The 12,323-nt window shown below is 48.2% G+C and overlaps 7 protein-coding genes across 7 annotated transcripts; 3 read left to right on the top strand and 4 right to left on the bottom strand.

Annotated features, from left to right (window-relative positions):
* Nucleotides 1–396: 396 nt before the first annotated feature.
* PPTG_16887 (hypothetical protein) lies at nucleotides 397–2,717 on the bottom strand. Its single transcript, XM_008914628.1, has 2 exons — nucleotides 1,095–2,717; nucleotides 397–1,016 (listed from the first exon to the last, which is right to left on the bottom strand). The coding sequence occupies exon 1, from the start codon at nucleotides 2,691–2,693 to the stop codon at nucleotides 1,236–1,238; it is 1,458 nt and encodes a 485-aa protein (XP_008912876.1). The 5' UTR covers nucleotides 2,694–2,717; the 3' UTR covers nucleotides 397–1,016; nucleotides 1,095–1,235.
* Nucleotides 2,718–4,933: 2,216 nt separating this feature from the next.
* Nucleotides 4,934–6,013, top strand: PPTG_16888 (hypothetical protein; the record flags this gene model as incomplete). Its single annotated transcript, XM_008914629.1, has 1 exon — nucleotides 4,934–6,013. The coding sequence occupies one exon, from the start codon at nucleotides 4,934–4,936 to the stop codon at nucleotides 6,011–6,013; it is 1,080 nt and encodes a 359-aa protein (XP_008912877.1).
* Nucleotides 6,014–6,047: 34 nt separating this feature from the next.
* Nucleotides 6,048–6,710, top strand: PPTG_16889 (hypothetical protein; the record flags this gene model as incomplete). The annotated part of the gene is made up of 2 exons (XM_008914630.1): nucleotides 6,048–6,143; nucleotides 6,201–6,710. The coding sequence occupies 2 exons, from the start codon at nucleotides 6,048–6,050 to the stop codon at nucleotides 6,708–6,710; spliced, it is 606 nt and encodes a 201-aa protein (XP_008912878.1).
* Nucleotides 6,711–7,054: 344 nt separating this feature from the next.
* On the top strand, nucleotides 7,055–7,948 carry PPTG_24005 (hypothetical protein; the record flags this gene model as incomplete). The annotated part of the gene is made up of 3 exons (XM_008914631.1): nucleotides 7,055–7,060; nucleotides 7,490–7,558; nucleotides 7,865–7,948. The coding sequence occupies 3 exons, from the start codon at nucleotides 7,055–7,057 to the stop codon at nucleotides 7,946–7,948; spliced, it is 159 nt and encodes a 52-aa protein (XP_008912879.1).
* A 551-nt stretch (nucleotides 7,949–8,499) lies between these two features.
* PPTG_16890 (hypothetical protein) lies at nucleotides 8,500–8,967 on the bottom strand (the record flags this gene model as incomplete). The annotated part of the gene is made up of 1 exon (XM_008914632.1): nucleotides 8,500–8,967. The coding sequence occupies one exon, from the start codon at nucleotides 8,965–8,967 to the stop codon at nucleotides 8,500–8,502; it is 468 nt and encodes a 155-aa protein (XP_008912880.1).
* An 890-nt stretch (nucleotides 8,968–9,857) lies between these two features.
* On the bottom strand, nucleotides 9,858–10,118 carry PPTG_24006 (hypothetical protein; the record flags this gene model as incomplete). Its single annotated transcript, XM_008914633.1, has 1 exon — nucleotides 9,858–10,118. The coding sequence occupies one exon, from the start codon at nucleotides 10,116–10,118 to the stop codon at nucleotides 9,858–9,860; it is 261 nt and encodes an 86-aa protein (XP_008912881.1).
* Nucleotides 10,119–10,907: 789 nt separating this feature from the next.
* PPTG_16891 (hypothetical protein) lies at nucleotides 10,908–12,025 on the bottom strand (the record flags this gene model as incomplete). Its single annotated transcript, XM_008914634.1, has 4 exons — nucleotides 10,908–11,117; nucleotides 11,216–11,602; nucleotides 11,765–11,963; nucleotides 12,006–12,025. The coding sequence occupies 4 exons, from the start codon at nucleotides 12,023–12,025 to the stop codon at nucleotides 10,908–10,910; spliced, it is 816 nt and encodes a 271-aa protein (XP_008912882.1).
* Between the last annotated feature and the right edge of the window lie 298 nt (nucleotides 12,026–12,323).

The following is a 12,323-nucleotide window of genomic DNA, read 5'->3' on the forward strand; positions in this document are numbered from 1 at the left end:
TTGCTCCGTGAGCACAACGTTGACGATGTTCATGACGAAGAGGTCGTAGGCATCGTTGAAGAAGCCGAGGCCTCGTACCAGATACTTGTTCATGGTGAATTCGATTCTTTTCAAGGCGGCAGATTGAATGGAGCCGGCGAATTGTAGAATGACCGGATTGAGGCATGTATCGAAGCTGCAGCTCCCTATCTCATGCTGAGAACGGCCGTAACTCGCCTGCCTCAGATATGATTATGAGCGATTTGGTGTGGAGGATTTGGGATCTTGACGCTGGAGGAAGCGCGGATCACACGATTTGTTGGGACTTCCTCCTTCAGACTACATGTATAAACTTGTCCTGCGTATCGGTGGGTGTGTATCAACAAGATAGAAGCCGTCACGGCATGTTGATCAAAGACTACAGCATTAATTTATCACTACATGTACCACCACTACAGTGTAAACCCCTACAGCGTAGGTGCCATGTAGAGATACACTTTACCTTGTCGTCATCAACATCATCGCTGCAAGCGCTTCATTCAGCCAGATTGGGGCATCTAAACGAAACGTACGGCCCCGGATCACTTGGTTCTCGCAGCTGAGCCGGAGCTTCGCAAGTGAGCCAGCGCCATGTTGCACTTTTTCAGTGTGCGTGTTCACCTACAAGATGACGGTCGTGATGTTTCTGTACGCGCTTGATTCGATCCAACACGGCAATCGAATCTTCCCACCTGTAATCCCGAATGCAGCATTGGATCATTGCGTACGCGATCACGGCGATATATGTATACCTTACTCAGTAAGTTTCTAGAGTAGAAATGCTGGAGATCTGTACGCTGAGCTCTTCAACAGGATCTCCAGACTCCGTGTCCATTTCTCCGTCAGGTACAGCTCTAGAGTAGAAGCAATTGTCATGAACACAGCTCAGGATAATGGAGGGGTGTTGTAGGGCGCTTGCATCCCAGATCAACTGGACTGTCGCCAAAGATCTTGAACCTGGTCTTTTCCAAAAGATAACTGGCCATCATCTTCGAGCCCTGAATGAAATTGCAGCACCATACAATTTATCTACGGTACATGTATTATCCTTCGCATACAGATCGCACCAACCTTACCGTAAAGAATCATTGTCATAATCTCGCGATATTTCCAATAGGCGTAGACGATAAAGAGCTCGCCCTTATTTACATGTAAAATGCCAACACAGTTCCAATTCAAAACCGCACCGCTTGCTGCGGGTCCACAGCAAGCGTATTCTAATCAAACGGGTTCCACCACATGCCAGACTCGTCCATCCATCCTGCCACCACATCGTAGAGTTGCTGTCTCTGCGCTAGTAACATCACTTCCATCGGAGCAAGCTCCATCGTCGTCACGTCGAATGGACAAGTCTGCAGCAGCTTCCGTTCCGTGAAAGAACCGGGATAAAGCTCTGCAGGCCGAGCAGCCGTGCGGTACAGCCGACGGGAGTCTCGACCCCACTCTAAAATGTTATCGCTGTTGATATACAGCGGCTCAACGTCTGCTCCTGGTCCCTTGGCCGGGTTCCTCTGCACAGGATAATGCTGCAGTGCGTCTCCACACAAAACTCCATCATTTTGTCGGCCTTCCGTAAGAAGTTCCCAGCCTACAGTACCCACAGCATAATCTGAGAATTCGTACGCAGTCTCCGCCAACTCGCAGGCGAGCCAATAGAGCTCCTTATCTCCATAAGACGGCACAATTGGCAATCCATTTAGCGATACAAATGACGCTAGAATGACCGTCGCTCGAGGCTGCTGCGCCTTGTTCCACAACATCAGCGACGAGTCCATTTGGTGGCCACTACGCAGTCTCCAAACGTGGGAATTTAACAGAAATTCACTCGGTTGGAAGCTAAACTCTAGTCCCAGTGTCCTCGGTGGCTCAGGTCTCCGTTCAGTGTTTATAATACCGAAATTTCTATATGGAGAGACGTCAAAGCTCGCGAGGAATTGATGCAATGCACCAACATTCTCGTCTGAAGTCGTTCTCTTGGCCAAGTACGAGAGTTCGTAGCTGATACGGTCGTTGAAGAACAGCGTCCCCGTGCTCTTGTACTTAGATGTGTCCCATAGTGTCATGGGATTCTGGAAGAAGAGCGTGTCTGCGTCTAAAAGCATTATTTCCTGGAATTTCGAGAACACCACAGCCAGTACCTTGATGTCGAAGCTGCGGAACTTGTGGTGGCAGTGATCTAGATCCACGCAGAAGAGTTGACGCTGCTCTATTGCTGCGTTTGCAGCGCGTTCACAAACGTCGTAGAATGTCACGGATGAGTCCTGATTGTGCATCTTTTTCTGTAGGTTTAGACTCAAGTCTCCGCAGTGCGGGATCTCGATAGGGAGAGGAACTTGGAGACGACGAAGCTCCAGGATAAGAGAGAAGCCCAGCAGTGCGATATCGTCAAATAACGGCAGCACAATTCCACGAGTATTGGGCTCGTAGTGCTGCGTCTCGAGCCACAAGCTGGAGGTGAAGGTTTGGATCTGGTGTGGTGAGAGTGGAGGAACATTCCAAGCTTGGCGGCGACGGTAGGACAGGAAGGACTGCCATAGTTTTAGGGCGGTGAAGATCAGAAGACACGAGACTGCCACTAGGAGGCGGCGACGATGTGAGAGCAGCCACAGACGCCAGCGCGTGCGGTACCGCCGCCAGCGGTGCCGTCGATCTCGATCCCAGTGATCCCCAAGCATAGGGCCAATTCTATTGGCTAAATAGTTTTAGAACAATCTAGGTTTAGAGTTTCAATCTGACCAATCAAACAATTTGTACTTTTTCTTTTTCAATTTGTTTTCAAAAAAAAAAAACCAAATTGAAAAGGAAGTGTGTCGTGCGCCCAACTCGGGCGAATAAAAGAGACGCTCGGTTTTTCACCTACCCCCACAATATATCCGGCCATAGTATAGCGTATACTCCGGTGTGTACCCACCACCCCGCCACTCATTTCATTCAAAAAGGGGGGCAAAATGGCGGAAGATCGTCGGGTGAAGACTGCAGTGAGGCGCCCCCAGCGCCACAACTTGTGTGTTGAGATTAACGCCGACGCCGACGAGGCGTCTGCTGCGTCACTGGGAGCGCTCAGCGACGAGGAATGGGTGGATTTCGCCACGGATACTGGCAGCAACACGAGCGGTCAGTCCAAGCAGGGCCGATCTGGGGGGATGGATCATCCACGCCGCCTTCAGGACGACAACGAAGACGCCCAAGGACTGGAGGTGCTCGTTGCCCCGTTAGAGCGTTTTGAGTTCGACTCATGGGAGGATCTAGAGAGCTACTTGGCCAAGTACACCAAGGGGACACACCAGGTACAATAATGCTATACTTTCTATTCATTAGGCATTTATTAGCTGACTGTTGTACTCTGTTGAATCCGTAGAGCTTTCGTATCCGCACGAAGAACACAGTACTGCACGCAATGCCAAGATTCGCTCAACGGGGTCAAAGAAGCTGTTGTTGCCGGACGAGTGGGTGAACTACGGGAAGACCTACATTTGTACACACTCAGGGAGGTACAAGTCGAGGGGGAAGGGGAGGAGGAAGCGTCTGCAGTCACGGGCTATGGAGTGTGAGGCGCAGGTAGGCTTGCAAAACCTCAGCTGGGGTCAGTTGGCTGAGTTGGTTGTGGTTGGGCAATAGCATCATGAGAAATGGGTCGAGTTGGGACTAACTGTGTACTTGGTTCTGTGATTTCTTATTGCAGATCAATGCGTGTGTCCAAGTCGACGACGCTAAGGTCCCGACATTCATCTTGAGGATCACTTCCGCACGATTAGTGCATAACCACCCTGTGAACAAGCTTACGTACAACCAGTACCCACACGTGCGAACCGCGTTGGAGTCGGATGTTGTGGGTACAGTGAATGAACTTCGGAAGGCCGGAGCAAAGAAGAAGCGCATTCTGAAGTACATGCACGACAACACCGACCTGAACCCGTCAACGCAAGACGTGTCTAATCTGATCCGGAGATTGAAAGCCAAAGAGAACACGGCCTGGACCAGCACCACACGGCTGAAGAAGTGGATGAAAGAGTTCGCAGAGGAGTCTGGAAATGTTGGTAGGATCTTTGTGGATTCGGTGGGAGAAAAGGAATGAATTCATTCATGTTTGCTACGCCATGTTTTTCTACAATCTAACGTTTTACATGTCGTAGACGGTCGCAACTTGCATTACATTGCAGAGTAGACATATGCGTGAGCTCTTTGACCGATTTCCCGAAGTCTTGATGATTGACGCCACCCATGGCACCAATGCGTCTAAGTATAAGGTTTTCTCACTGATGGCACACGACGTTTTCGGAAAAGGACAGTTCGTACAACACGCAGTCATTCAAAACGAGCGTCGCCCGACTCTAATGACGGCATTGGAGGAGTTCAAGCGTAACAACCCAAGTTGGACCAAGATCAAGTGCGTCTTAATCGATAAAGATTTCACGGAGATGTCAGTACTCAAGATGGTCTTTCCGGATGCCATTCTATTACTCTGCCAGTTTCATGTCTTGAAATATTTACGGGAAGAGATAGCAAGCGCAGACTACGGATTCACGACTTGGCAGAAGGACCAGTTGAAGGGGGTCGTGAACTTGTTGGTGTACGCGCAGAATGAGCAGAAATACCTGAAGTATCGTAAGCACATGAGGCGCATCATATCTATGGGACGCGGTGGCGAAGCTCTCCGATCAGGATTGGGATCTAGATAGATGAGCCTGCGCGTGAATATTCTGTGGCGAAACGAGACTGGTCATGCTCTTGTCTATTTGCGAGCTCTCGTTTGCTTCCCTGCCGTCACATTTTCTTCCTTCGCAAAGCTCTAGGATACGAGGACATCATTCCCAACTGGATACTACACCCTAGATAGCTACTAAACTTATTGCGAAACAACAGTGGGTCCGATCCGCCCGAACTGTCTGGTGAATCGTTTTCGGTGGCGCCTATAATGCAAGAATCAAATGCCGTGTGGGACTCTAACCGCAAGTACCGTGAAGCCAATTACATCGCATTGAGCATCAGCGAGCATCTCAGTGGCCTCGGGATGAAAGACTACAGAACCGCAATGTCAGCGTTGCGCAACATCGCCACCCTATTTACGAGTGGAAAATACGATGCTATCGGTCAACACTCGGACACAAATTCGAAAGATTCAAGTTCTGGTGAGGATTTGCGTGTGGCGAGCGGCGAGACCGAGTATAACGAGTTACGCGTAGCGAGTGGTGAGACAACGTCTTGTGCAGTCGAGATTGAGGGTTCGGAGCTGGCAAGCTTGAGGTCGGACGCTGTACAGGTTACCCAGGCGGCTGCAGAGGTGAACTATAACATTGCTGACTTGGGCTCTGATACTGCTGACTTGGGCTCGGATACTGCTGAGTTGGGCTCGGGAAGTACTCAGTTGGGAAGACAGAATGCCCGGTTGGATTCGGATTGTACGGTGCTGACCAGACAGGACTGTGAAAATGAACAGAACGACATACCGAACAACAAAATTATTGAACTAAACGAGGCAGGGGCGAGAAGTGTGGATTTAACGGGTGTCAACGCTGAGTTTGCGCTACAAATCCCGCCAAAACCAAGGGGAAGGCCGAAACAAAAGCCCAAAGCCGCCAAAGCAAAGCGAAACCTGACGATTGCGATGGTGCAGGAAGATATGACGATGCATGTGTGCAATATGAACCTTGAGAAGGTTCGTGAACTACTGGACAACCATCCGACCTTCCTCAGTTCAAGTGAGACCCTGTTGCAGTTCAACGTCTTTAAGTTTCTGACAAAGCCGAAGCCCCCTATCGCGTACGAAATTTCAAAGCTACCAGCGACTAAACCGCTGATGCGAGAGGACGAGATTGTAAGGGTGTTTCCTTTGGATCTCATTAGGAAGTGTGGTGCCAAAGTGACTGCATACCAACGAAAGCGCAGAGGGGTCCGTGAACTTGATGTAGCTTTCGAGATTGTTGGATTGGGAGTATTCACGAATACAACGATCAAACTTATGAAAAAAATGGCACGCTGCCACTGTGGCATGTAAAAAGATCGGCAATGCCCTGACATGGATCTCTAAAATGGACTTTTCACGCCACGGCAACTCCGGCTTTTATGTCGAAGCTGACCCTACACTTCCGAATAAGCTGAAGAAGATGCAAAATCTGACCTCTCAGGTAAGGAGTACCCTTAACGTTTTTGTGACCAATAGAATACTAACAACGCGTATGCAGATAGAAGTGCTGGCTCTGGTTGGAAAGGAGTTGATCAGTGATGAGGTGATGCACAAGTTGCTGACCAAGCTGTTTCTACCTGGTTCTGGCGTTGTCGTATTTGACGCGTCCACGTTGGGAGTTGTTGTGGATGGAGAAGTGAGCACCTCCAACGATGTTATCAGAGAAGCGCTTTCCGGAGTCAGCAACGACAAAGTATTGATCCCTGTCAATTGCCATGGGAACCACTGGTGCTCCATCATGATAAACCTCGAAGGTGGCACAGTGGACGTGTATGACTCTAGCTCTTCATCGTACTTGGTTGGTGTGCGTGCAGTGGCGCAGAAAATGATGATACTTCTACCTACAAATGTCAAGAAACCAGCCCGTGTGCGAACCTTTGAGTCGAGCCAAGGTGTACAGACAGACAGCTACAACTGTGGAATCTACGTGTTATTGGGATTCGAGATGTTTTGTGGTGCTGAACCACTTGGATACTTGGACAAGAAGACACTACAATGCCTTCGCTAACGGTACTTCTGTAAGATGATGGAAGAATAAGTGAGAGATAGTCCATTGGCTCAATTGGCTCAATACATAAGTCTATCCTGCGTGCGTGTCTCTGTTGTCATAACACTCTTCTTCAAAGACGAACATGGGTAAATTGTGGAAGTTATTCTGATTGACTGAGCCCTGCAGGGAGATCTCACACCAGAGTGCGGCACCACACATCATGCACACTATAAACTCCAGCAAAGTACGATTTTTGACATCCGGATATACGTCTTGTGCGTATAGTTTTCGAACTGGCTTCTTTCAAATGGGTACCCAACTGGGTTCCGTACAGGCACGGTATGGGCACTACTGGGTGCTAGATGGGCGTAGGTGGGCTCGGTTGGTTGCAGGAAGCTCGTCTCAGATTTTTGAGTTGGGTGCAGGAACGGGTGCCATTGAAAAAGGCACTCGTTGCTGCCACCAACTGGGAATCCCGAGATGGGCCATTTGCCCCCAACTGATCCCCAAATCGGCTTATTGGTACCATCTGTTAACCATCTAACTCCAAAGCAAGGAACGAATGGCGCCCAAACCAAAGAGCCAGCATTTTGCTCCATACACATAACCGGATTATGGAAAAGAGATGATGTGAGCGGATTGGCGCCCTCGGCAGTCGGTCATGCGTGAAAAGCAAGTTCATTGACACATAAAGCTTTACTGAGCCCATTGACAGCTCTAACTGCACCGCAAGTCTTGGATTCATGCTCAAGCTCAAATTGATACCAACAATACACTAACTGAAAACTAATGCGTAGCTTGTCTATCACTCCCGGGTTATCCTTCGAACTACGTCTCTGCCTAAGTATTGTCAAGATCGCATGCATGTACGTATTAAAAGGGCAGAAAATGATGGAGCTAGCTCATCCAAAAAAAATCGTGCTTCGATAGACAACAATATCTTAGCCAATATAGCCTCAAGCACGAACAACATGAATAGAAAGCGAACTCTTCGTAGCTCTTTCTCATATATATATAAGGACTCTTCACCACTTAGAAGCAACATAATGCAGCGCAGACACCAACTCAGGCCGGATGAGAAAATCCTAGACTGCAACGTTTATGATTACTTTGTCGCTGAGGGGAAAATAGGTAAAAGTGGAGGGCGGGACTCACGCCAACGAACTAAGTAGGCGACGGACTTTGGGAAGAACACAATCTTTCGAGTGCTGCTGGCCAGGAACCTCAATCCAGACACCGATTTCGTCGAGGTGTAGCTGCCATTTTGGTCCATGGAGGGTTATAGCTATTCTATTGTGATATCATATGGTAACCTACAAATTAATTAAATTGCTAGGAGACAGCTCCATCGACACGAAGTCGCATAAAACTATACAACGATAGTGATCTTTAAAAATTATCGTTCGCGAGTTTGTAACTATGCAAAATAAAGCAGCCAAGCCGGTGACAGTTCAGCTTATCTGCGGCCATGTCGAAAGTGTACTTGAAAAGCGATACAACGTCCGCACAATGCGAGTTTGGCTAAACGACGATGATGGCGAGTAAACTCTCTCTAATTTTATACAAATCTCAATTCTTCAATTTGAACCTTCTATCACGAACATTTGTACTTACATATGTTTTGCACTTTCCACAGGAATAGGATTACCACAAAATAGCAACTGTTTCCCCTTTTAAATGCCATCCGAGACACCTTCTTGCGGAGCTTATAGCGTCAAAACTACTGTGAATTCACCATTTTTCACACCAGAATCATACTCAACATGGGCGGTTTTACCATATATCTAAATACCGTATCTGGCTTTTTTCAAATCTGAAGGCACCCTGCGACCTTGATTACTAGCCCCTTCATTTTCTGCCGCTGTAATAGGTAGCGGTATCTCATGCACTGAAGCGTCTTCTTGTCCAGAAGATCTAGTGGCTCAGCACCGCAAAACATCTCGAATGCCAGTAATACATATATACCGCAGTTGTAACTGTCTGTCTGGACACCCAGACCCGACTCGTAGTTCCTCACTCGAAATCCCTCGTCAACCTCTCGAGGTAGGAGGTTAATCAGCGTTTGTGCCACTGCACGGATACCAAGTAAGTAGGATGAAGGACTGGAATCGTAGATATAAGCCTCGCAAGTACCCAGGGTCAGCATATTCGAGCACCAATGATTGCCGTTGCAATTCAGTGGAATGGGGACTTTTTGGTTTGTTAGCCCAGATGGTTCCGCACGAATAAGCCCAGTAGATGCCGCAACGTGTCCATCGACAGTCACTCCCAGCATTGCAGTGTTTAACACCGCAACACTTAAATCCTCTCCGTGCTTTACCTCCAGCACTTTCCCATTACTTCGTCACTAATCACCTCTTTCCCTACCAGATCCAAAACACTTGTCTGTACCATTCAAAATCACGGTAACCAGTAACAAGACACTCCAAATATAGTACAAAATGCGATAAAGTATACCTTGTTGGAGAGAATCGGGATTGCTTTAGCTTTTCTGGTAGTTCTGCGTCTACTTCCACAATAAAGTCAGTGTTTCCGTGGCGCGAAAAATCCAGGTGCTCCAACCAAGTCAACGCTTTTTGTATCTGCTTCAGAACTTTGGTAGCACGATGCCAAAGTCACGCAGTAGTAATAGTTGAAGCGGTCAAAACTCCCACTCCAACTATCTCAAGCCCAACTTCAACTTCAGAAATCCCACGATACTTTCGCTGATATGCCGCAACCCTAGCACTGCATTTTGCAAGGATCTCCATCGGTAAGATCCTCACAATTTCGTTGGGTCTCATCAATGGTTTCACTGCTGGTAGTTTTGAGATTTCGTGAGCAATTGGAACTCGCGGCTTCTTTGCAAAAGCAAACATCTTGAACTGGGAAAGCTTTCATGGGCCGAGGTGTAAATAGAACGAACTGATAGTAGCTCTTTAACCGAGGTTAGACTGAGATCCTTCTCAAGCATCTCCATATCTTCTTGAACCATCGAAATGTTATTGTTTCTCTTTACCGCCTCGCATTTTGGGAGGACTTTCAATACGAAAACTATCATTCGTGTCTTCGAGATTGCATACACGGGCGGGGCTTTCATCACTGGGTGGCGCTCTGACTAGATTCTTACAAATTTCCAACTCATTCCCAACTTGGTCCAAGTCGTCGCCAACTGGTTCCAGCCCGTCACCAGACGTAATCAATTCGCTTTGTTGCGCTTCTTGAACGCCTTTCGCTTCGGTTGCGTGCAAACTGAGTTGGTGCAGCCGGAGTAGTCGGAGTGCCACTTAAATCCTCTTCTCGTGAGGGTGCACCAATGTTCACAGAATCCGTCATAAACTGGCCAATCTTGAAGTCACCCTTCTTTTTGCGGGTGACGGCTGTTTGAAGAGCTTTCATTGCAGCGTTGTATTCGCGCATGCCAAGTCCACTCAAATACTCACTCATTCTATTCGCGACCACGCTAGCCTCTCGATCTTATCTATTTGAATCCCACACCACATTTTTTTCTTGAAGAACAGGACGAATAGCAAAAGCTTCTTGGACGAACTCATTCATCGATTCGTCCGCATCGGTTCTTGAGCGTAGCGAGGTTAGCAACCATCTTGGATGATATAGTTGGGTAGGATGTTCTCGTACTCCAACGCCTGTCGAAGAAAAAATGCATGCCGGCACGGCAAAAGACGAGAGCTCATGAAAAGACACGAGCACGTCCAGTCTTTCTTTATCACAGAATATTCCGCGTGTGGCTCGTCCAATGCATTGTCATCGTCGTCATCAGAATCGAGTTGTATTAAAACCACCCCTGGCACCGGCTCTTGAACTTATATTTGCATGTGTCATCGCATGCCAACCTAGTACCAACTGGTCCCAACTCGGTATCATCTCGACCCACATCATTACCAACTGGGCCCAAATCATCCTGGCCAGACCCCAACTGGAGTGGCGCTTGATGCCGAAACGTGTCACTTCCTACAGCCAGAATATGCTGCATATAGTTTCGACTCTTCAGGAAAGAATGCTCAGTTTTTACGTACACCAGTAAATTCGCCATTCCATATAGTTGTTGCTTCTGCCACGGAACCCTCCCCCCCCATAATCCGACAACCAAATCTGTTTCCGTAGATATTTAATCACATGAAACTGGCAAAGCAGAACGAGTGCCTCTGGGAATGCAGTCTTCAGCACACCTAGCTCCATAATATCCTTGTCTATCAGAATGCGTTTCACCCGTGTCTACGACGGATTGTCTCTCTCAAACTCCTCCAAAGCCGTCAAAAGCGTCGATGTACGCTCATTTCTCATGATTGCATGCTGAACAAACTGCTCATTGTCAAACGCGTCGTGCGTCATGATAGAGAACACCTTATACTTGGACAAATTGGTGCCGTGAGTGGCATCTATCATAAGCACCACCGGATACAAGTTGAATAGTTCACGCGTATGCTTCGTTTAATACACATAGCCACAGACTGTGAGAGTACTCCCGTTAGAAAGTTTATCACACTCACACATATATAAATATAAACGGAGCTCACTCATACCTTCTCTTGTACCGTATCCACAAATATGCGCTCAACATTACCGGTTTGTTCCGAAAACTCGACCATCCATTGCTTCAGTCTTTTTGCGCTTGTGTTAGCCGTGTGTTCTTGTTTCTTGAGTTTTCCGACCAGGTTATGCACGTCTTGGAGGGTAGGATTGCAGGTTGAGTTGTCGTGAATGTAGACGAGTATGTTCTCCTCTTTTGCACCTGCTTTTCGGAGCGCATTCACCGTCGTAACCACTTCTGGTTCTAATGCAGTTCGGTTATGGGGGTACTGGTTGAAAAACCGTTTGTTGAGCGGGTGATTGTGCTCCAATCTTGAGCTAGTTATCCGCAGTGTAAACGTAGGCTCTCTGCCGTCGACCACTTGACCACAGGCGTTGATCTTAGCAGAGAATCACAAACTCTCAGTCAGTCGAATCGACACCCAAACATATCCAAATGACGCTGGCCCAACCGGTCCCAAACTAAGTCCAACTATGCCAAGCTAAGCCCAACCGTGCCAAACGGATCCCAAACGGCCAAACCGGTACTACAATAGACATACCTGGGTTGCACACACTAACGCGCGGGATTGCTGTCGCTTCCTCTTCCCTTGGCCACGCAGACTGTACTTACCGGCGTGCGTACACACGTACGCCTTTCTATAGTTGATCCATCCCTCAGGGGCGAGCGTAGCGTTGGAGCCTGAAGCCTGAATTTTCTTATTTCGAGTTGTGACTTGGTTGTTCGTGCGTTCGCGGAGGCTCCGCACACAGACAGTTTAATTTCAGCAAATGTAAACCAACCTGGTACGCGCTCCGCTCATACGCACGTAGGTAGTCTTCCAGCCCTCTCCAGGAGACGAACTCGGTCTTTTCAAGAGGTGCAGCGACAACGCTTACCTTTCCTTCGCTGTCGCTACTCGAGGACATTCGTCAATGTCCAGATTTTTCAGATTTGCCTTGCTTGGAGTGCGACGAATGAGTACTGGCGGAATCCAGTCACTCCTCGTCACTATCCGCAGACGACAGACACCTTTCATCAGCTCTCGTGGGGTCCTCGCCGCTTCCTAGCTCTCACGACGCTTTTGTGCGAAGATCGGGAGCCATCCCGTTGCTCGATCC

Source organism: Phytophthora parasitica (assembly GCF_000247585.1).
Source record: "Phytophthora parasitica INRA-310 unplaced genomic scaffold supercont2.62, whole genome shotgun sequence".
Lineage (NCBI taxonomy): Eukaryota > Oomycota > Peronosporomycetes > Peronosporales > Peronosporaceae > Phytophthora > Phytophthora nicotianae.

Bases quoted from the DNA above. Each gene is read 5' to 3' on its own strand.
- PPTG_16887 (XM_008914628.1), bottom strand. From the start codon at position 2,693: ATGCTTGGGGATCACTGGGATCGAGATCGACGGCACCGCTGGCGGCGG.